Source organism: Bos indicus, chromosome X (assembly GCF_029378745.1).
Source record: "Bos indicus isolate NIAB-ARS_2022 breed Sahiwal x Tharparkar chromosome X, NIAB-ARS_B.indTharparkar_mat_pri_1.0, whole genome shotgun sequence".
Taxonomy (NCBI): Eukaryota; Metazoa; Chordata; class Mammalia; order Artiodactyla; family Bovidae; genus Bos; species Bos indicus.
In genome coordinates, this window is record NC_091789.1 from 131,304,620 (window position 1) to 131,327,666 (window position 23,047).

General features: G+C 40.9%; 1 protein-coding gene across 1 annotated transcript in view; it reads right to left on the reverse strand.

The window, feature by feature from the left end:
- Nucleotides 1-238: 238 nt before the first annotated feature.
- The window catches only part of SMS (spermine synthase), a 50,287-nt gene continuing 27,478 nt past the window's right edge, over nucleotides 239-23,047 (reverse strand). Inside the window, exons 5-11 of the mRNA XM_070783866.1 lie at nucleotides 20,416-20,591; nucleotides 19,411-19,565; nucleotides 18,890-18,979; nucleotides 9,275-9,389; nucleotides 8,215-8,294; nucleotides 2,015-2,130; nucleotides 239-748 (exon numbers count right to left, since the gene is read on the reverse strand). Of these exons, the coding sequence (XP_070639967.1) occupies nucleotides 709-748; nucleotides 2,015-2,130; nucleotides 8,215-8,294; nucleotides 9,275-9,389; nucleotides 18,890-18,979; nucleotides 19,411-19,565; nucleotides 20,416-20,591 (772 nt within the window). The 3' untranslated portion in view covers nucleotides 239-708. The remainder of the gene's footprint in view (nucleotides 749-2,014; nucleotides 2,131-8,214; nucleotides 8,295-9,274; nucleotides 9,390-18,889; nucleotides 18,980-19,410; nucleotides 19,566-20,415; nucleotides 20,592-23,047) is intronic.

Sequence of the window (23,047 nt, forward strand, 5' to 3'; positions counted from 1 at the left end):
CAGGTCAATTTTACAATGAAGAAGTGGTGAATGTAATAGGCTGTGTATCATTTACCAAGGTGGTAAATGAAGTCATTACTACTGTTCAAAAAAGGCCCTAAGGCCATCCTATTATAGAGATAAATGGCACCAACTGATAGGATAGAACCAAAAAAAGACCAAGGAGACACCTTTGTTCTGTGAGATCAGAAGTGAGCACGAGAGGACCTGGCTGAAATAAAACGACAGACACATGAAATTTCTCATTTGTAACTTTAATTGAAGCGTTGCTAATCATTTTTAAAGTCTTTCCTCATAAGCACCAAATTTTAATATCTATATCAATTTGGGTGGGAAAGAAACTCCATGAAGAACTCCCCTCCAGAAGAAAACAATGATGTTCACTCCTCCAAACAACCAAATTCAAAGTCTACCAAAATGAAAACAAAACAAACAAACAAAAAAAAAGCCCACACAGAAAAACAGAAACAAAAACAAAAATCACATTCTAGGGGTTCAGTGCATTTAGCAGCCTTCACTGTGCTGTCTAATCATCCTAGTTCATCAAAATATACATTTTTCCATTTGATTTTTAAATTAAAAAAATAATTAAAAACAGGAAACGTGAAGGAATTCACAATCAATTGCCTGACTTGTTTCGATTTCACGTACAGCATAGAAAGGTCAGGAAGGCTATTTGCAGCACACGTGACTCGGGGACACTGATTTTCAAGGTTTAGCTTTCTTCCAAACAGTGTAAAATACCCACCTGGATAAGGAGTCAAGGAATAAGAGTAGGTAATTGAAGGCATCACTTAAAGTTTGTTTACTGGCCTACAGATTGGAAGATGAATGAGCACTTCACAGCTTACAGCACTGTGGTAATGACACGAAGGCCTCCGAGACAAGGTCACTTCACAGCCTAGATGCCCACCATCTGTGACGTTGGGGTGAGGTGTGGGGGAGCTTAGCAGAGAAAAGGTTAAAGGGACACAAATATTCTCTCAGAGAACACTTGTGCTTCCAAAGACTCTAAAATGTTTTAGGGAATTAATATGAGAAGGAAGGGTGGGAAGGAGAGAGAAACATCAGAGGGAGTGGGGGGAGGAGGGTGGTGGAGGTGGGAGGAGAGGGACCGAGGAAGAGAAGGAAAAAATGGTGGAAGGATGAGGGACCAGAGAGGAGCCAGAGGGTGGAAACCTTTTCTCCAGATGTCATCAACTGCTTTCAAAAGTCTTTGAGCATGTAGACAAAGATCTGACTGTCACGGAATGCTCTGGAGAGCAACCCTGATGAAGGTGCCAGGCAGGGAGAGGAAGCTTTGGTCTGCAGAACACTGTCCAGTTTTTAGGAGGAAGAAATGCACTATGAAAGTCCAATGACAATGTTCTCCTTTGCCTTTTCTCCAGGTTCTTCTCTTATTTCTCTGGACTGACTTTACTAAGTGGAACTAAATGAAGAACACCAACCCTGACTTTGTGATGCCTGGCATTATTTTTAGCTCTATCTCTACTGCAAAGCAGCATCAAGCCAAGTGTAGAAATTAATATTAAAGTAGGATAATATAAACGTAAAAGGACAATGAGCTTCTTAAGCCAGCCTGCTCCAGCTAGGGTGGCTTTCTGAAGCTCTCAAGTGCACATCAATCTCCTGGCAGGCTGGTTGAGACAGGTCACGAGGCCCCAGCCTCCAGTATTTCTGATTGGACAGCAGGCTGGGGTGGGGCTTAAGAATGTGCCTGTTTAACTAGCTCCCAGGTGATGTCACAGGTCTGGTGGTACTGTGAGGACCAGTGGTGCCATACCATCCAAACCACCTGGGAGGCTGTGTCAGGCCACACCCCAGCATCTGAGGCTGGGACCCAGGAATCTGTATTGTTTTCAAGTGCCCAGGGGATTACAACATACAGCCAAGTCTGAAAACCAGGGCCTTCTGTATACTACAGAACTAATTCTGTTTCTTGAAACTGGTAAATGGGCATGGTTTTTACATGGGGGTTCTGATTGGGCAACACGATGATGTGGTCAAAGGATATAATTCCAAGTACGAAGGGACACAGACGATCTCCTTGGAGAATTCCACAGGACAATACAGGCGCCCCAGCTGTTCTTCATAGAGCGACAGGGCTTCTGTCAAATTGACACAGTTTCCCTAAATCAAAGAGAGAAAAGCAAACAATAGGAATCTTAAGTCCTACAGAGGGTCCCAATCATTGGAAGGTCTCTAATAAATGAGAACAATTCTAGCTTTAGATAAAAGTTCATCTCTGAAAATGAGATAAGGTTTCTGTACTTTCACAAATTGCATTGCATTCTATTTATAGGTCCATTAGCTCATTATCCTTCTACTTCATTTACCAAGCCATTTCAAATTATTCGAGGATGAAGCAACAGAAAGCAGTGAGACCAATTTCTCATTAGTGACAGTCATTGTATCAACACCATGCAATTAGCAAACATTCATACACATAACCCATTCAAAATAAGTTTTCCCTAAAGTCACTACAGTATTGAGGATGAAGTATCAGAAACATAATGTTCTTGATTTTCAGAATGACTTAAACTACAACCCTCTTAAGAGTCTAAGATGTTGACACAAACTCTTTCTTTCACACCCTTGTGCTTTCTCCAACAAAAGTCAATTCCAGATATACACACTAAAGGTATTCCCTAGTTTACTCTTTATCAAACATTTTGTCTTGACTTCACTGTTCTAATTTTTCTCTGTTTCTTGCCATTTCTTTTTTGTCTCCCCAGCTTGTAGGAGTGGTCAATGAAATATAGTATAAATCTGCTGGAAAAGATTTTTTTTTGGAAATGTGTTCTTTTTCTTAATTATTGAAGTATAGTTGGTTTACAACATTGTGTTAGTTTCAGCCACACACCAAAGTGACTCAGCTACATATATACATACACCTATATATACACATCTTTTCAGATTATTTTCCATTGTAGGTTATTAAAAGATACTGAATATAGTTCCTTCTGCTGTATGTTGTTTATCTATTTTATGTATAGTAGTTTGTATCTATTAATCCCAACCTTCTAATTTATCCCTCTTGGTCCCCTTTCACCTTTGGTAACTATAAGTTTGTTTTCTATGTCTGTGAGTCTGAGTCTGTTTCTTACAGATTCATTTGTAGTATTTTTTAGATTCCATGTATAAGTGATATTTGACTGTAGACAAATCAAGGATAAACACAGTGACCTTACTCCTTCAACTTTCTTCCAGCCTGCAACTTAGATGTGATATGTAGAGCTGCAGCAGCCACTCTATGACTATTAAAAAAAATGGTGAAGAGAATCAGAAATGCTGGTGGCCAAGACCCAGGAGAGCTGGTGAATGGATACAGAATCTGCCTAATTCTAGAGCTGCAATTCTCAATTTTTAATGTGTATATGAATCATAAGGGGCCTTGTTACATTGCAGATTTTCATTAAGTAGGTCTGGGGTAGGGTTTATCATTTGAGCACAATTTTCCCCCAATTTTCTCATAATGGATTTAGAAAACAAGATGAGCATTTAATATCAACTATTTCCTTTTAACCTCTGAAGTTCTAAACATTTGGAAGACGACTAGAATATATGTGCTGATAAAATTCCTTCATAAGAACTTCATTATCAATTTGCCTCAAAACAGCCAAGATGAAAATTATTCACAAATAAAGCATCCTGTGATACAAGCATTTCTAAGGATGGCATTTCAAAATCAAAAAACCAGCCAGCTACGGGGAAGTGGGTAGACAGGACTATTCTGAGAGCTGGCCTGGGCAGTTTTAACTGAGCACATTTGATCAGCATGTCGTCATACTTCAGTGCCAACCTGTTTAGTAACCCATCATCTAGGGTCCTGCAGTGGGAATTGGACCAAGTGCCTTTGACCAGCATATAATTTGGTTTCAACATTAAGTTCACCATGAGAGTATATAAACAGCACATGTGTAATTTAAGATGCACAAATAGAAAACACTGCCCAGTTGTTTTTAGAACACCTCACTACTAGGGAAGCTATAGAATGGAAATACCACCAAGGTTCACAGTTCAAGCTTTTCCTTGCCATCTTAAAAATGACACCATACTCTCTCTTTATAGACGGAATACAGGAAGACCTCCTTACAAAGAATGTAGTAAATAAACAGAACAGTTTCAACTTATTCTATCCCAAATGGTCAAAAAGCAGTTTAAGAAAGAAAAACCCCACAAATAGATGCCTACCCCAAAAAAGTACCATGATACATTTCACCTTTCTGTGTATTTAAATGTAACTACAGTGTTCTTAAGACATATAGGGGATACATAACAAATTGCTAATAGCAAAGAATTCAGCACCTATTGAGGAGGAGAGGAAGAGAATAATATGGCAAGGCAGGGGCATACCTGGGAGGTAAACCACAATACAGCGTCTTCCATTCTACAAGGTTCTTGCTGCCCCATGTTAGCTCTGGGTGACACCTGCTTTTTTACCTTAGAGATTTTAATATTGTTTGTATCTTTCAAAGAGTTTATGTCATATCTGTAATATAACAAAGTCTGGAAGACTATTTCCTTAATGATACCATTTTTATGTCTTCTAAAACAAGCAAAAATAACGTGATGATTTAGGAAATCACACATATGTGAAATACCTAAAAAACAGAGGGGAAAAAAACTCTAAATGAGTTACTTCCAGAAGGTGGGAGGGGTTGATGGAGAAATGTAGATGTGTCAAGCGTACTGGTAACATCGAGGTCTGTGGGGGGTGGGGGAAGGCGCGGAGGGGGGCTCATGTCTTTGTATCATAACTAACATGAATGTCACACACACATTTGTACTTTCAAATAACCTACAGCTTTTTTAATGAGGAGTGGAGGGGCAGAAGTCAAGTCCCAGGATCTGCCTCTTAGTTCCACAAAAGCAACTCTCTGCCCTCTGGCCCACCAGACGTGGCTCCATGAATGAGCACGTTCCAGAAGGACTTCCCCAGCTTTGTGGCCCACAGACAAGGCTGTCTTCAAGCAGCCACAGTGAAATTAGTGACATCATAAAATCTCCATGGTGATGTAAGCAATTTTAGGCAGGGACGTTTAGCTTTTGTCAGTCACCAAGTTAACAAGCCAAACACCATTTTTGTCCCATCTTTAACCTTTCCTCTGTTCCTAAGCTACAGGCCAAGGGAAGCAGGGTGTGAGTGTATTAAGGGCATTTCCTGAGCATACCATGTGCTACAAAAGGAAAGTGTTCCACTGTGGCAATACCATCAGTGCATCCTTAGTCAGAGCATGCTGTGGCTCTTGACCAAACTACTGCTTCTTCACAGGCCTATGCCCCTGTGGTCCATATGGCATGCTGAACCACCCAACATACTATGGGATTCCAGGCATCATAAAATGAGATCGCCTTGAGTTTCCAACTATACTGAATGCAGGGGTGGGAAGCACATCCTAAGACGTCTTTTGGATAACTCTTAGAAACCAGCACAGCCTTGAGTATTTAAGGTGGTTTTTAGTAAAAGTTGGTTGGCAAAGGCCAGGTGATCAAAGCCTGATCTTTAGTGTTAACAAATGTGTGGTGACGATCTGTCAAGCAAGTGCTTCTATTAGTTGTCCACACTGAGAAAGCAGTCTACCAGGCAAATATTTGCAACAAAAGACACCAGTCACACTTTCTTCCTAAGAGCACCTGTTGTCTACTGCAAACTGACTGGTTTGCATTAGATCCAAATTGTTCTCAGTCTCTTTTGATTAAAGATGCCAGAGCCTCACTTTCTTTCCCAACTTAAGCCCCAGGGGATTTCTATTTGCAGAAACATAAAAAGAATCCAGTTCTATCAATATATCAATGCTCTCCTTGAGAAATATTCACTTATGAAAACCCAACTCATTGAATTTGGGTTGCTTTTACAGGAATTAGGCCACTTGGTTTGAGCAGGTTTCACTGTAGAGTTCCTGTAAAGCAGGGGTAAGCAAATTTCTGCAAAGGGCCAGAGAGAAAATATTTTAAGCTTTGCAGACCATATAGTCTTCACCACAACTGCTCCAAGCTGTTGCTGTACTGCAAAAGCAGCCGCAGACACCGTGTAATGAACGGGCGTGGCTGTGTGTCAAGAAAACGGCAAAAAACAAGCAAGGGGTGAGAAATGGCCCGTGGTTTATGGACCCCTGGCTTTTAAAAAGTCAATATTAGAATGTCTTTTTAAAAATCATTCCTCGTACGGGGAGGGAGGAGGGTTCAGGATGGGGAATACGTGTATACCTGTGGTGGATTCATGTTGATATATGGCAAAACCAATACAATATTGTAAAGTTAAAAAATAAAATAAAAAAAAATCATTCCTAAGCATCAGGGGTTACAAAAAATAAAAGTCCACTTGTAGACAGTTGTCTGTTCCCCTTGAAGCTTGCCAACACTTTCAGCAAGTATGAGATGATCAAAGATTAACTGCTACCTGTAGGGGTGTTCTGTGCAGGGGGAAGAGGAAGAAAACAGGATCGGCTGGAAACAAATTCAAGGAGTTGCCAATTTGTTTTCAGCATTATAAATCTCAGGCCTCATAAACTCCCCAGGGCTTACTTTAAAAAAGCCTCCTCAGAAGAATAAAATCAGGAATTTTCCCATAGTTCTTGTCGTTTAAATATACTTGGGCTTCCCTGGTAGCTCAGATGGTAAAGAATCTGCCTGCAATGCAGGAAACCCAGGTTCAATCCCTGGGTGGGGAAGATCAAAAATAAAAGTCCATTAAATATACTAATGCTTTAAAAAAAAAAAAGTTGCGGGGGGGGTGGGAGGGAGAGGTAGAGTTCTCCTGAAAATGCTTAAGAACTAATTACAGGGACCAGAGTACAATACTGCTTATCTTCTGCTTATGAATCAAGGGCTTTTTCAACCAAGTAAAAAGACTGATCACCAATTAGGCGCTTTTGCCATCATTTCCAAAATGTTAAGGACTTAAGTAAGATATATATATGTATTTTTATGTATCAGGAAATACTGACTTCAAACCTTCTTTTAAAATTAAGAATACCCTAGAAAATGAGGAAAATACAATTTGCTTCCATCTGGTGGCAGCAGTTCATACTGCAGCCAGAGCAGTTTATGAAATTATATTGATGACTTTTCCTAGAGGATGAGGCCCGAAGGCAAAAAAAAACAAGAAAAGAAAATCACGGTCTATGTCTCCCCCTGATGTCAGCAGCTGATACTGCAGCCAGTGCAGTTTATGATGGTTTTTTTCCACTAAAGACTCTCCAGAGAATATGGGGGGCGGCTGGGGGGGGGGAATATACATATCACGGTCTGTGTCTCCCTCTGTGGCAAAAGCTCATAGTGCAGCCACTGCAGTTTATGATGGCTTTTCTACTAAACACTCTCAGGAGGGTGAAGAGGGAGAAGGGGGTAAAAATCACGGTCTGTGTCTTCTTCTGGTGGCAGAAGCTCATTCTACAGCCAAAGCCCAAATTTAATAAATTGGAAGGTTATGGTAACAGGACAGAACAGAACAAGGTACATGCCTGCCTAGATGCTCAGCCATGTCCGACTCTCTGCGACCCAATGGACTGTCGCCCACCAGGCTCCTCTGTCCATGGGATTTCCCAGGCAAGAATACTGGAGTGGGTTGTCATTTCCTCCTCCAGGGGATATTCCTGACCCAGGGATGGAATCCATGTCTCCTGCATTGCAGGTGGATTCTTTACCACTGAACCATGGGGGAAACTCTCAACAGGACAGGACAGAACTCATTAATTCCCTAAAAGGGACAGGTCAGCTATTTACAAACTTACTGCTTGAGAACACAGACAGACATAAGAAAAATTTTCAGTACAACAGTTTCATTTATCCACTTTTATATTACATCTTCAACTACCTACTTCCACATTGAGAATGCTAAGGATAGAATTAAAATATTGCATAAATGCTCAATGGCTTTATGCCACATTGCAAATACAACTAAGAAAAGCAATACTAAAGCCATCACCACCAATATGATTGCTGAAAATACGTAAGATTTTGGCATATACTTGTCCCAGTCTCTCCCACTCACCATTGTTTTCAGTAGTTGTACTGTCCCAGCATTGGAAGAGCATACTGTTGTACTATACCCAGTCCCTTTAAACCTTATTTAGTCTTCATTTGACAAGTAACTAAACAGTTAGTGCTATCATTAGTCTTTATGTCAATGTCTAAGTATTTTGGTGTGTGAAGCACAAAACGTAAAATTTTTACTGAGTATTTCTTGGGGAAAAAAACAGAAGTCTATACCTGTGTAAAATATTTCCCATCCTGTTTCAATACTTTCATTGAGAGATCAAGAATCAGTCTGAGAAACTCCCATGTGGAATCTGGATGTTAAAAAAAATTAAGTTTTATAAATATCAGTTTGCATGCATGAGAAACAACATCTAAAGTCAAACATTCACATTAATATTCAATGATTCAAAAAAAAAACAAAAAGAAAAAAAAGAGAACTAGCCATGAGACCCAATATTCAAGGGCTCGTGAACAAGAACACACTGTCATGTATTTTGTGTCTTGGACACACGTGCACATATACCTCTATACAAGCAAAATCAAAAGCAAATGCGGAGGCACATAACACTGCTCTCACTATACCCGTAAAGATTTGACACAAAAGCAGGCTGAAATCTGAAAGAGAACACCTTTAAGCAAAGGGAAAAGCAGTAACATCTCAGGAGAGAAACTGCAAGAGTGAGGGTGGGGACCTGAGTCTGGAAACTCAGCAGGAAGACAAGGTAATAGAAAAAACATGAACACTGAAATCCTAAGCCAGCAGTGATTTTGAGTGCATGGCATGAGAAGGGGCCTTGTCTCTGGTGTTGCTCAGAAAGGTCACCAGATTGTCCCGGTACAGGTTAAAAAAAATCCCAATATGTAAATTATGAAACAAGCAGATATCTCAATGGTATGATCATGAGTCATTTTATTTCTATACTTGTTTCAAACGACTGCGTTAATTTTGCTCATTTAGTGGCAAAACAGGATCTGACCAAAGCCAAATCTAGCCATCTTTCCACCACTGGCCTCAGTTTACTACCTTTAATAAATGAAGGAACTTCACTAGACAATGTCTTAAGATCCTTTCATTCTCACATGATGTTAAGAAAAACATTTCCATATTTCTGTGAACATTATCTTGGCTGGGGCAGCCTGGATGGGAGAGGAGTTTGGGGGATAATGGATATGTATATATGTATGACTGGGTCCCTTCACTGTTCACCTGAAACTATCACAATATTGTTAATCGGCTATATTCCAATACGAAAAAAAAAAAGTTTAAAATAAAAGGAAAAACAGAATCTACCTTCTTCCGGAGATGTGGAGATTGGAACAGCTGTCAAATCATTAATCACATAATCAAACTCTCTCCCTTCTTTGGCGTACCTCTTCAGTACTGGAATACAGTCTTCTATTAGAACCTTCCAGAGAGAACAGGCATAGATGCAGGTGAGCCAAAATATGTGAAAGTGGTTAAACACTTGTAGAAGGAACAGGGAAATACACACAGGGGCTGCAACACCTACCAGAGGAACAAAAGCCACTTCCACCCATACCTGCCAGGAGCTAAAAGTTCCGGGCTTACCAGATGCTTTACATACCTTTCAATTAAGTGGAACAATTCCTCTTAGGAATTACTATCATTACCATTTTACAAATAGAGAAACAAACAAGAGACGTCACCAAGTCTGCTCTTGCGTGCATGCTCAGTTGTGTCTGACTCTTTGCGACCCCGTGGACTGCAGTCTGCCAGGCTCCACTGTCCGTGGGGATTCTCCAGCAAGAATACTGGAATAGGTTGCCATGCCCTCCTCCAGGGGATCTTCCTGACCCAGGGAATGAACTCACATCTCCTGCATCACAGGCAGATTCTTTACCACTGATCCACCGGGAAAGTCCTCTGCTTCCTTGGCCCTTCCAAGAAACCTTGCTTTGCTCCAAACTCTGAAGTTTGTTTGGCCTCACTGTGCACCAGGCACACAGATTGGGTTTCACCACATCTGCTGAGCCACCCAAGGGCTGGTGCCCGTGGCAGGTTGGTCCCGGCCAAGAGCAGCCCTTTTCCTTGAGTCTCCAACAGTCCCCAGAGTTCATTCCATTAAAGAGAACTAGGAGGGACAGGTGATACCTGCCGTTTTGGAACGAGGTTTTTTGGAAACAAATGTTGTGACCTACAGCCCACCCACCTTAGGTATGGGTTTGGGGTCTCTCCCCTACATACGTAAGCTGGGAATTCTACCTGCTCCTTCTGAGTTCACCCACTTTGGGAAAGCGAGCCACTCTGGGCTCATTGTGAGTCACCCTAATTCTCTCTTGGGACCCAGACCGATCTGTTTGGGGGCCTCCATGTGGGAATGGGAGTGCAATTTTAAACTATACTTAACCTGATCTCGTCTCTGCACCAGGGTATTCTTCCCAACCTCACTGGCTTCACTTACAGCAAGAGTACGGCTTGGTCATTTGGCTTCATCTCTAATGGGGAACTGACTGGGTATCTCCTCTCTGGGGCAAGGGAACTGTGACCTTGAGAGACCATTCTGCATTGCATTGATGTGCCCTTTGCTTGGTATTTGACAGCAGCAGCAGTGAATAAGTACGGGTAATGACAATTCTGTTCCATCTTGTAGTCCACTAGGGTACACTTTGCAAAACGGGGAGATCAGCTTTGCTCCCATGAATGAAAGAAAAAATTTCACTGTAACACTGCTTGGCCTCAGCACCCCTTCAACACCAATGGCCCTCTAAATTAGAACATCCTTCAACTAGAACTGTTTTATAAAAGGGAAGGGAAATGGGATAGAGTTCCTTATGCATAGGCTTTTACACTATTGTGTCTAAGGGAGCCTTTTGGAATTGGTTTGGCTTTTATTTGGCGTGTGTGCCCAAGTGTCTGGGTACATGAATCCTAATACTGTTCTCTCTTCTGGTTTTGACCCTCATTAAGGGGGTCTTGCCATCTCTTCTTAAGCAGAAGATATTAAGAAGAGATGGCAAGAATACACAGAAGAACTGTACAAAAAAGATCTTCACAACCCAGATAATCACGATGGTGTGATCACTGACCTAGAGCCAGACATCCTGGAATGTGAAGTCAAGTGGGCCTTAGAAAGCATCACTATGAACAAAGCTAGTGGAGGTGATAGAATTCCAGTTGAGCTATTCCAAATCCTGAAAGATGATGCTGTGAAAGTGCTGCACTCAATATGCCAGCAAACTGGGAAAACTCAGCAGTGGCCACAGGACTGGAAAAGGTCAGTTTTCATTCCAATCCCAAAGAAAGGCAATGCCAAAGAATGCTCAAACTACCACACAATTGCACTCATCTCACACGCTAGTCAAGTAATGCGCAAAATTCTCCAAGCCAGGCTTCAGCAATACGTGAACCGTGAACTTTCAGATGTTCAAGCTGGTTTGAGAAAACCAGAGATCAAATTGCCAACATCCGCTGGATCATGGAAAAAGCAAGAGAGTTCCAGAAAAACATCTATTTCTGCTTTATTGACTATACCAAAGCCTTTGACTGTGTGGATCACAATAAACTGTGGAAAATTCTCAAAGAGGTGGGCATACCAGACCACCTGATCTGCCTCTTGAGAAATCTGTATGCAGGTCAGGAAGCAACAGTTAGAACTGGACATGGAACAACAGACTGGTTCCAAATAGGAAAAGGAGTTCGTCAAGGCTGTATACTGTCACCCTGTTTATTTAACTTATATGCAGAGTACATCATGAGAAACACTGGACTGGAAGAAACACAAGCTGGAATCTAGATTGCTGGGAGAAATATCAATAACCTCAGATATGCAGATGACACCACCCTTATGGCAGAAAGTGAAGAGGAACTAAAAAGCCTCTTGATGAAAGTGAAAGTAGAGAGTGAAAAAGTTGGCTTAACCAGAAAACGAAGATCATGGCATCCGGTCCCATCACTTCATGGGAAATAGATGGGGAAACAGTGGAAACAGTGTCAGACTTTATTTTTTGGGGCTCCAAAATCACTGCAGATGGTGATTGCAGCCATGAAATTAAAAGACGCTTACTCCTTGGAAGGAAAGTTATGACCAACCTAGATAGCATATTCAAAAGCAGAGACATTACTTTGCCAACAAAGGTCCGTCTAGTCAAGGCTATGATTTTTCCTGTGGTCATGTATGGATGTGAGAGTTGGACTGTGAAGAAGGCTGAGTGCCGAAGAATTGATGCTTTTGAACTGTGGTGTTGGAGAAGACTCTTGAGAGTCCCTTGGACTGCAAGGAGATCCAACCAGTCCATTCTGAAGGAGATCAGCCCTGGGATTTCTTCGGAAGGAATGACGCTAAAGCTGAAACTGCAGTACTTTGGCCACCTCATGTGAAGAGTTGACTCACTGGAAAAGACTGATGCTGGGAGGGATTGGGGGCAGGAGGAAAAGGGGACAACAGAGGATGAGATGGCTGGATGGCATCACTGACTCGATGGACATGAGTCTGAGTGAACTCCGGGAGTTGGTGATGGACAGGGAGGCCTGGCATGCTGCGATTCACAGGGTCGCAAAGAGTCGGACACGACTGAGAGACTGATCTGATCTGATCTGATATGAAGGGGGTCTTGGGAACTTGAATGCTGATTCAAGTTCTTTTGTAAGAGAAGCATGTGAATATGAGTGAGTGACAGGTATGTAGAAACTGAAGGAAATCTCACCCTGGAAACAGTCAAGATGGGGCTCTTTTGACATTCTGAAAGTGGTTTTTGTGTGTGCAATTAGTACTAAGCTAGCTTTCTAGGAGAAACATGCAGATCTTTGTGCCTTCAAGATGAAAATGATCTACCTGAACTGGCAGAAACTTTAATCATCTGTGATCCCGGGGTGGGGTGGGGGGGTGCTTTTTAAACTCAAACAGGTGAAGTTTTAGATCTGTGTCTGTACAGACATATGCATATTTATGCATACATTATAAATACAATGTGCCTCCATCTCCAAATTGCATTGCTAAGCTTGGTTTGCAGATGAGCTCTGTTTAACTTAAAAGAACTTAAGTGCTTATGTAAATTCTCAGAAATATAAAATCTAGTCAAAATGAATTTCAGGTTCATATGATCTAGGAAATATTCACTATTAAACTGATATTTGGTATTAAATCTAGCCTTTAAGTGTGCTGGTTTAATATGACATGTTTCTAGAGTCATCAGTATTAAGTTTATCACTTTTATTGCATCTAAGAAAGTCAATAAAGCTCATATTGTTATAAAATCTGTCCACAAGAAAAACTATGATGAAACATTTGAGTAAATTAAATGTAAGAGCTCCCCTGGTGGCTCAGATGATGAAGAATCCACCTGCAATGCAGGAGACCCAGGTTCAATCCCTGGGTCAGGAAGACTCCTTGGAGGAGGGCATGGCAACTCACTCCAGTATTCTTGCCTGGAGAATTCCATGGACAGAAGAGCCTGGTGGGCTACAGTCCATGGGATCACAAAGAGTCGGACATGACTAAGCAAGTAACACTTTCACTTTCAAGAGATTTCTAGGTAAAACATTTTTTCAAATGTTTTAAAAAAAGAGAAATATTTCAACACACAAGTATAGCTTTTACTGTTTGCAGTAAAAGTAGGTATGAAGAATGGAAATCCATTTTGTTAAATGGAAAAAAAGGTAATTCTGTCCTAGAGTTGGTTGTTTCTGAATGGTAAAGAAACTCAGGGACAAAATAATATATAGAAAGTTTTAGAAAGTTTGTGAAAAAGGAACACTTAGAAAAGTTCATGTATGTGCATGGTCAGTATTGGCTATGATTAGACTGAATTTAAGTAAATAAAATTTATTATCAAGAATAGGCTGATAATGCAAGACTAGAATTTGGATTTTTGGTTTTCTCTCTTTGCTTTCCCAGCATAAAATAAAGTTTTCTTAGAGTGCTAAGCTGCTTTTGCCTTTTTGAGAGATCTGATTTTGACTTCATGTATTTACTTTTGAGATCTTTTATTGTCACTTTGGTTGGGTGAATGGTTGTTGTTTCACAGTGACTTATCATCTTCTTTGACTTTCTAGTATTTCTGACAAATATCAAATTCGATCTGAAGTTCTTTTGACCTCCAGCTAACTTTGGGGTGCTTCAGAGGAACCCTTGAGGCATCTCAGAGATTAATTAGGACAATTCAGTATGTTAAATTACATGGGCAACATTGCCAAATGAGTGATAAGCCTCCTCAGGTATATACTGTGTGGGCAAATGTTTTTACACTCTTAAAATTATATGGAATACAACATTGTGAATCAACTATATTCCAATAATAATTTAAAGAAAATTATATGGTGACTTCCCTAGCAGTCCAGTGGTTAAGTCTCCATGCTTCCACTGTATGGGGCATGCATTTGATCCCTGCTCAGGGAACTAAGATCTCCACATGCCACAGGGTGTGGCCAAATAATAAATAATAAAATAACATGGAATTTCTATAATTCTGATGTGTCCTAACAAAATGTTACCCCTAATTCTAGTTATTACAACCAAGTCTTCTGTCAGTTACATTGAGATCAGTTGTTTCACTGTACCTTTTAAGTCTTGTCACTCAGTTACTGTCTTACTGCTTTTGCAAAAATGCTTCATCTTCAAGAAGATTCACAAGAAAGGCTTTTTGACATGCCCTAGTTTCTAATAAATTTCAAATCATACCCATGAACTGGGTAAGCAAGTAAAGAATCCTAAAAGGAAAACCTGGTGGCTTCATAAAAAATGTTAACAGAAAAAAGAGTACTAAGGACTTCCCTTAGTGGTACTATGGATAAGAATCTGCCTGACAATTCAGGGGACATGGGTTCGATCCCTAGTTCGGGCAGATTCCGCATGCTTCAGGTCAACTAAGTCCCAGTGCACCACAACTACTAAGCCCACGTGCTGCAGCTACAGAAGCCTGCAGCCCTAGAGCCAGTGCTCCACGAGAGAAGCATGGCAGTGAGAAGCCCGTGCACAACTAGAGAGGAAGCCCTGCTCCCTGCAACCAGAGGAAGCTAGTGCACAGCAACCAGGAGCCAGCATAACCAAAAACAAGCAAGTTTTTTTAATGTTAGTTTATATATATAATGCATTGTGTTGATAATAGATTTAAGATCCATATCTTTACATTCAACTAAAAATCTTCTGGGGACAAGATTTAGGGCACAAAAATTCCTTAAAACTGCTAGATTCACTGCTTGCAAATCTTATACATATATACAAAAAAATCTTTCATTTTTCTTTCTGTACTACTTTAATTTTAAGATTAAAATTATTCCATCATAAAAGGAATGGGGTGTGCACTGGAACATTTTCTAAAAACGGTTAACAATAATTGTGTTTTCAAATGACAAACAGTTGCAAGGACCTGGTTTGTTTCTTAATGCTTTTTTTTCAGTTTTATTGAGATATAATTGACATACAACATTATAGTCATTTAAGGTATAACCAAGAACCTGTTTTGTCTTTTTTTTTTTTGGTTGTATTTTAATGGCTAAGGGGCTTGCCTACTGCTGTCCCACAGACCAGGAACCCCCTGCCCTTTAGAGCTTCAGGAAAACTCTTAGCATCAGAAGAGTTTGTCAGACTCCCCTTGGTAGCTATTCTGTTCCCAAAATGGGGAGGGGGATGCAGTGGGGCACTAAACTTCAAGAGCCAATCAATTTAAAATATTTTTCCTTCTCAAAAAGGTCCCCCTGTCTATGTCACCATCTGCCTTTGGTGCTCTGTCCTCAGAGCTTGGACTCGAAAGTCGAGAAGTTTTTTCCTGGGGCCATTAGCAAATCTTCCCACTTACAACCGCATCCTGCCTCCAATCACAAGTCTATGACTCTATAGTACTGCAGGTTTAGATGTGCTGTCCTTGTATTTTTTTCTTAATCCATATAAGTAAGTCAACCTAAGGAGTCAGGGAGACATGAATTCGAAACATTCCTCTAAAGTTACCCTATAACCTTGAATAAATTGCCCTTTGAACTCTTCGACTTACAGTCTTCATCTACAAAACAGAAAGCAGCAGCCACATAAGGCTTTGAGGATTAAATTTTAAAACACTTAAGCAGAGGGTCTGGCTCACAATGCAAATATTTATAAACAAATTATAAAATTTGCAGATATTTTAGTCATCGTGAAAAGGCTGCCATGCTCTGAAGAACCTAAACCCGCCCTCTTCCTTTCCATGTTGCACAGCATTATAGTTTAACTTTCGTGTGTACTACAGTACGCTCACCACCGAAAGTATCATTTCCATCCATTACCAGACAGTTGGTCCCCTTTACACATTTCAGCCTCCCCTACCCTTTGCCCTTCTGGGAAATACTACTCTGTTCCCTGGATCTATGTATTTTTATTTGGTTTGGTTTGTTCCTTTATTAAAACATTTTTTATATTCCACATGAGTGAAATCATACAGTATTTTTCTTTCTCTGTCAGACTTTATGCTAATTGAAAATAATACCATCAAGGTCCATCCAAATTGTCACAAATATCAAGATTTCATTTTTTTTCTTTTTTTTTTTATGGTTGAGTAGGATTCCACTGTGTAATATACACCACATCTTCTTTATCCATTCATCTGTTAATGGACAGTTAGGTTGCTTCCATATCTTGGCTATCATAAATAATGCTGCAATAAATATGGAGGTGCACATATCTTTTTGAATTAGTGTTTCCCTTTCCTTCAAATAAACACCGAGGATTAGAACTGCTGCATCATCCCTCCCTTTTTAAACTTTACAATAGTCTAAGTGAAATATGTATCTTTCCCTTTTGCCCATAAAACTATCACAACTGCATTTTAACACAGATATAATTTCTCTCTCAGCTTAAAAAAAATAATATGAGTGTACCATGAAATCAAATTTGGACACACACCTTAGAGAACATGGGTAGGAGTAAGTAATTTGTGTAACAAATTAAAGCACTCATCTAAACTGTTTATAAAACTAGAGATACATATTTAAGATTCTAGTCAAATAAAAATATGCATTTGCTTAGCTATCTTGCTCTACCAAATAATGTGGGTATGGGCACTGATATTTGGATACTCAAAATACAATACAAAATGTATGCTACAAACTGTAATGATTGGTCAACTTACAAGCACAGTAGAATTTAGGAACTTGGCTTCCCTGGTGGCTCAGCTGGTAAAGAATCCGCCTGCAATGAGGGAGGCTTGGGTTCGATCCCTGGGTTGGGAAGATCCCCTGGAGAAAGGAAAGGCTACCCACTCCAGTATTCTGGCCTGGAGAATTCCATGGACTGTATAGTCCATGGGGTCACAAGAGTCAGACACAACTGAGTGATTTTTCACTTTCACTTTACTTAGCAAGAAGCAAATATTCCCACGTCAAACATTTTAATCATCTACACTCTCTAAATTTGTAAATCCCTTCTCAAAGACTCAGAAACAGACTCACGCTAAGATAGGCAAAAGGTAGGGGTTACCAGGTCATACAAAGGCACATGAGGACTTCCCTGGTGGTGCAGCGGGTAAGAATCTGCCTGTCAATGCAGAGGATACGTGCTCGATCCCTGGTCCGGGAAGATTCTACATGCCATGGAGCAAATAAGCCTGTGCACAAGCCACAACTACTGAGCCCACGCGCCTAGAACCTGTGCTCCACAACAAGAGAAGCCACCGCAATGAGAAACCTGTGCTCCTCAACTAGAGAGTGGCCCCTGCTCACTGCAATGAGAGAAAGCCCGCTTAAAGCAACAAAGACCCAGCATTGCCAAAAATAAAGAAATAATGTTTAAAAGGTACAAGATATCTTTTATATAAGAATGTATTCATGCTATTAAATTCAAAGCATCTGGAATTGGCTTTTTCTTCATTAGATGTACACACTTTCCCTGGATACAAATATATATAGAACTCACATAAGAGAATAAAGGGCAGCAGAACAGGCTATCTCAAAACAGTAAATGTAGAGAGGCTTTCTCTGAACTCCCCTTTATCTACCTAAAGACAGAGCCCCCAAAAGGAACTAAAGTATCATAGATCCCTCCCCGAGGGATTTAACCAGAGAAGATGACCTCTTAACTCCCCTTTATCTACCTAAAGACAGAGCCCCCAAAAGAAACTAAAGTATCATAAATCCCTCCCCGAGGGATTCAACCAGGGAAGATGACCTCTTAACTCCCCTTTATCTACCTAAAGACAGAGCCCCCAAAAGAAACTAAAGTATCATAGATCCCTCCCCGAGGGACTCAACCAGGGAAGATGGCCTCTTAACTCCCTTTATCTACCTAAAGACAGAGCCCCCAAAAGGAACTAAAGTATCATAGATCCCTCCCCGAGGGATTCAACCAGGGAAGATGGCCTCTTATCACAGCAGAAGAGGCTGACACCACACCCAAACTTTGTTATGAAGTATCACACCTCTTTTCCTACTCTTCTAAAGGCCCTGTCTATTTTTCCTAAGTTATCTACTCTCACCTAAGACACCTACGTCCCCCTTTCCCTGTTAGGATCGTATTTTAGTCTAAACTCTAAAGCTACCTCTGAGTTGCTCATTTTCCTGTGTATCTTCCATGTATACATGAGTGTAAAACATTAATGAACTTGTTTTTCCTCTTGTTAGTCTTCTATTACAAGGGGTCTCAGGCAAGCATTGGAAGGATAGAAGGAAACTTTTTCCTCCCCTACAAGATCATCCATCATCTTAATTTTCTTCTTTTAAAAAAATATTATTTATTAATTTATTTGGCTGCAATGGGTCTTAATTGGGGCATGTGGGATCTAGTTCCCTGACCAGGGATCCCACCCAGGCCCCCTGCATTGGGAGTTTGGAATCTTTAGCCACTGGACCACCAGGGAAGTCCCAATTATTTGTCTCCTTAACCAATTACACTTAAAGCTGTTTTAAGAAGGCACAGTTGTGATCAACAACATCATATCATCACCTGACTTAATATAAAAACATTTATCTGGTAAAAATAATTACCTGATAGCAGTCTCCTTTAAGATTGTCTAAGACATCACCACACGTTTTTCGCATGTATTTCTTACATCCGTCAATCACCATTTGGTCAATGTTCAAAATAGGTTAAGGAGAAATTTCCCCTGTATTTGAACATGTCAAAGAATTCTGAAATGTTTTTAAAAAGTAAAGATGAACATAACATTTTTCACACTAATTTGGTATCATAAAGTTTAAAAAAATGATGAATGAGACAATGACTTCATTTGGGCACCAAGGACACTCAAAAGGCACTGAATTTCCTTCTAATGGAGAAGCTATCTCAGCAACTGCTGGGCAATCGACACGGTGCAAAGGTTGCCTGCTCTTTCATTCTCAATTCTGCTGCTTTGTTGGTGGCCTGTTGGTAGCCATATAAAAAGGCTACTGGTACTAAGTTGAAATCTTTGTTCAAAGTAATCATAACATTGCCTGTAGTATTAAGACAAAAAAGGAGGAAGAGAACAAAGTCCACCAAACTTAATCTCTTATACAGCAAAGGATATCTCTACCATAGTCACCATCTTTGGTTTCAGTTTGACTATTTCACATAATATGCCCCCGTCTCCACCTCCCAGAATCAGTACATCTTTGCCACTGTAATCTTCTTTGCCACTGCCCATGATGGCCCGGGTATACGCCAAATCACTTTCCGCCAAATCTAGGGAGGAGAAACATCCAAAATGGTGACTTAACCACAGCCTCAGAGCACCTGACTTATAATTCCAGAAACTGCTAGAATCTAGAAAATTCAGACATTTTCCTTTTCAGTCTTTAAAAACTCAGTAATATCGAGGGTTTTGATTTTTTTTTTTCCTTTTGGATTGTGGACTTTTCTTCATCCCGACTCGTCTAACACCCAACATGTTACCTACATAGATTATACGCATATATAGTTTAGTTTAGAAGAAAATTCAGTCTTTAGCCTGTTCTGATATGATAATTAAAAAGCAATTACATATTTCCAGATGAAATATAACAGCAGAGTTGCTTCAAAAGAATATGAGAGGGAGAAAAGTGGCTGGAGTTTAAAGGAAACAAGACTGGCCAGGAGTTGATCATTGTTGACACTCAAAGGTGAGTATATGTGGGTTCATCTTACTGTTCTGTCTACTTTGGTTTGAAATTTTCCACAACAAAAAGACTCCCTTATAAACAAGCAATTAATATAAAATAACCAACAAGGATCTTCTGTATAGCACAGGGAACTAGACTCAATATCTTAACAATAACCTATAAGAGAATGTTAATAAATATGTATTGTATATCTATGTATACATAAAAAAGAGTATCAAGACAAAGTTTTCATGGCTCTACTATAAAATATGAAAACTCAGACAAGCCACAGGTAAATCTAATGTAAATATTCATCTCAAAAACCAAACACACACAAAAATAACCAGCAGTGCCCAACGACACACCTGGACAAACCCACAATGGTGGTATGTCAGGAAAACACAATCTAAGATTGTCACTTTGTTAGGTGATTGGGGTAGAGATGGAATACTTACTAACATCCCCACTGAGGATGAGAATATTCCCAAATTGCTTTGAGTGTAAAATTTTAATGTTCTGGTAAGGTGAGTCTTCGTCATACACCACTTTATCTATGTCGTACTCAACCAGGCGACCATCCGCAGTGGGCCAGTATCTGTCAATGGCCCCTCCTCGAACTATGGGTGGTAATCTGGAAAAAAAAGGGAAAGAAGGAAAACAGGAATGAGCCTTACAACAAACTGCTTAGGTGAGGCTGCCTTAAAAGAAGACCTAGGAACAAGAATGTTCCACATGGAGCCACAAAGCCTCAGACAAACTCCTAAATAGTATACAACCAACCTAAAACTTCAACTTTGAGGGCTATGTAAGAATGGCCACTACCAAATTTCAACACTGTTGTATATTAGGAATTAACTTGGGGCTTCCCTGGTTAGAATCCACCTGCCAATGGAGAAGACACAGGTTCGATCCCTGGTCCAGAAGATGCCACAATCCACGGAGCAACTAAGCCCATTCACAACAACTGCTGAGCCTGTGCTCCATTTGTGCACTCAGCTGCCAACTCACATCCAACTCTGTGACTTCATGGGCTGCAGCCCACCAGGCTCCCCTGTCCATGGGATTTTCCAGGCAAGAATACTGGAGCCTGAGCTTTAGAGCCCAGGAACCATAACTACTGAGCCCACATACTTGCAGCAACTACTGAAGTCCATGCTCCCCAAGAAGAGAAGGAGGAAGCCCTCACAGCACTAGAGGGTAGCCTCCACTTGCCACAACTAGAGAAGAGCTTGGGCAGCAACAAAGACCAGGCATGCCCAAAATCAACAAACAAACAATGTAAAAAGCACCTCTGCAAAAAAATGGATTTATTTGGCTGTGGCAGGTCTTAGTTGCGGCATGCATAATCGTTAGTTGCAGCGTGCAAACTCTTAATCGCAGCATGTGCGACCCAGTTCCCTGACCAGGCGTCAAACCTGGGCCCCCTGCATAGGGAGCTTGGAGTCTCAGCCACTGGACCACCAGCAAAGTCCCAAGAATTTACTTTTTAAAAAAACCTTTCTATAATACTATAAATTTTCCCTAAAAAAAAAAAAAAAAAAGTTGAAGGAGAAAATGGCCACTAGAGACATGCTTCACGCCCAAATACTCTAGCAGGAAGGACTCCCAAGAATGTCTGCATCACCACTTTGCCACTAGCACATTCATCCAAGTGCACACACATGTAATACCATCACCTAGCTCGGAATCCATGTTAAGTGTTCCCAACTGCCCCAACTATCTCCTTCATAACTATTCTACTTTTGAATAAGAATCACATACTGTATTTTGCTTTTTTACCCTCATTTCATCTAAAATAGATAGTTGTCACTGTCATCCCTTCCCCGTGTGTTTCATGACTTTCACATCTCAGCAAAGTCCAGACCAGGTGCTCTACAGAAAATCCCTCAGGTGGGTTTGCCTGAAGATCTCTTCAGTAGGGTCACATTGGCACATTATGCAACCATCACATCAGGGACACTGAGATGTATGCCTGTCCTAATTGGTAACGTTAAGTGTGACCATGTGGTTAAAGCCAGTGCCCCCAAGATCCCTCCATTTGCAAAGGTACCTTCTGTCCCTTTGTAATTATGAAGCAGGGTGTGTGTGGGGCAGGGTGGGGGGATGCTGGGGGCAAGTCCATGAAATCCTAGTCAAGAAAACCAGGTCAAGTTCCTGATCTCGACACACCTTCAGCAGTGGCATCTAGGAGATTCTTGCCTGAACCAATTATTATGAGAATGTCTGCCAACTGATGATTTTCTCATGCAGTCCTTTTTGTAAATCCTGAGTGTCTTACACAGATTGAGTATACTAGAAACTGCCAGCAGAGGTCACTACATGACAGGGAAAACCAGACTTAGAAAGGGGGCTTGGCAAATGAAGAGGAACACAAACAGAGCTCCCTGCACACACAACACAACCACGTGCAAGTTCTATGTCCTCAAATACAGTGGGGTTCACAGTAAGCAAACCCCAGGTACCTAAAATGCTGGGCTACCTCCAACTTGCTCTCAAAACTCTTTGCTCTCCCTGCTCACTTGTTTCCAAGAATACAGTCTGAACCTGTTACAGGTTAACAAGGCTTTCAATGAAGAACTATTGCATGCGTGCTAAGTCTCATCAGTCATGTCCTACTCTGTGCAACCCCATGGACTGTAGCCCACCAGGCTCCTCTGTCCACGGAATTCTCCAGCAAAGAATCCTGGAGTGGGTTGCCATTCCCTTCTCCAGGGGATCTTTCTGACCCACGGATCGAACCCACCATCTCTCACATCTCCTGCACTGGCAAGCGAGTTCTTTACCACTAGCACCATCTGGGAAGCCCCATGAGGAAATACTAATATCTGTCAAAGGCACTGAATTTACAAAGCAAGTTTCCATAAACTATCATTTAATCCCAACTCCTGATTTAACCACTTCTTCATCTTCTAGAACAAATGCAGCTGTTGGAATTAGACAGCTAAGTGGTTTTTCTTGGAAAATGTCGTTGCCCCGGCAGGACAACCCCCGAGAGCAGGCAAACAGGACTCGGGAGAAGCCTCTTCCACCCCTGGCTGATGAGTGGTGGGAGAACGAGCCCAGGTGACACTGGATGAAAGCAACAGC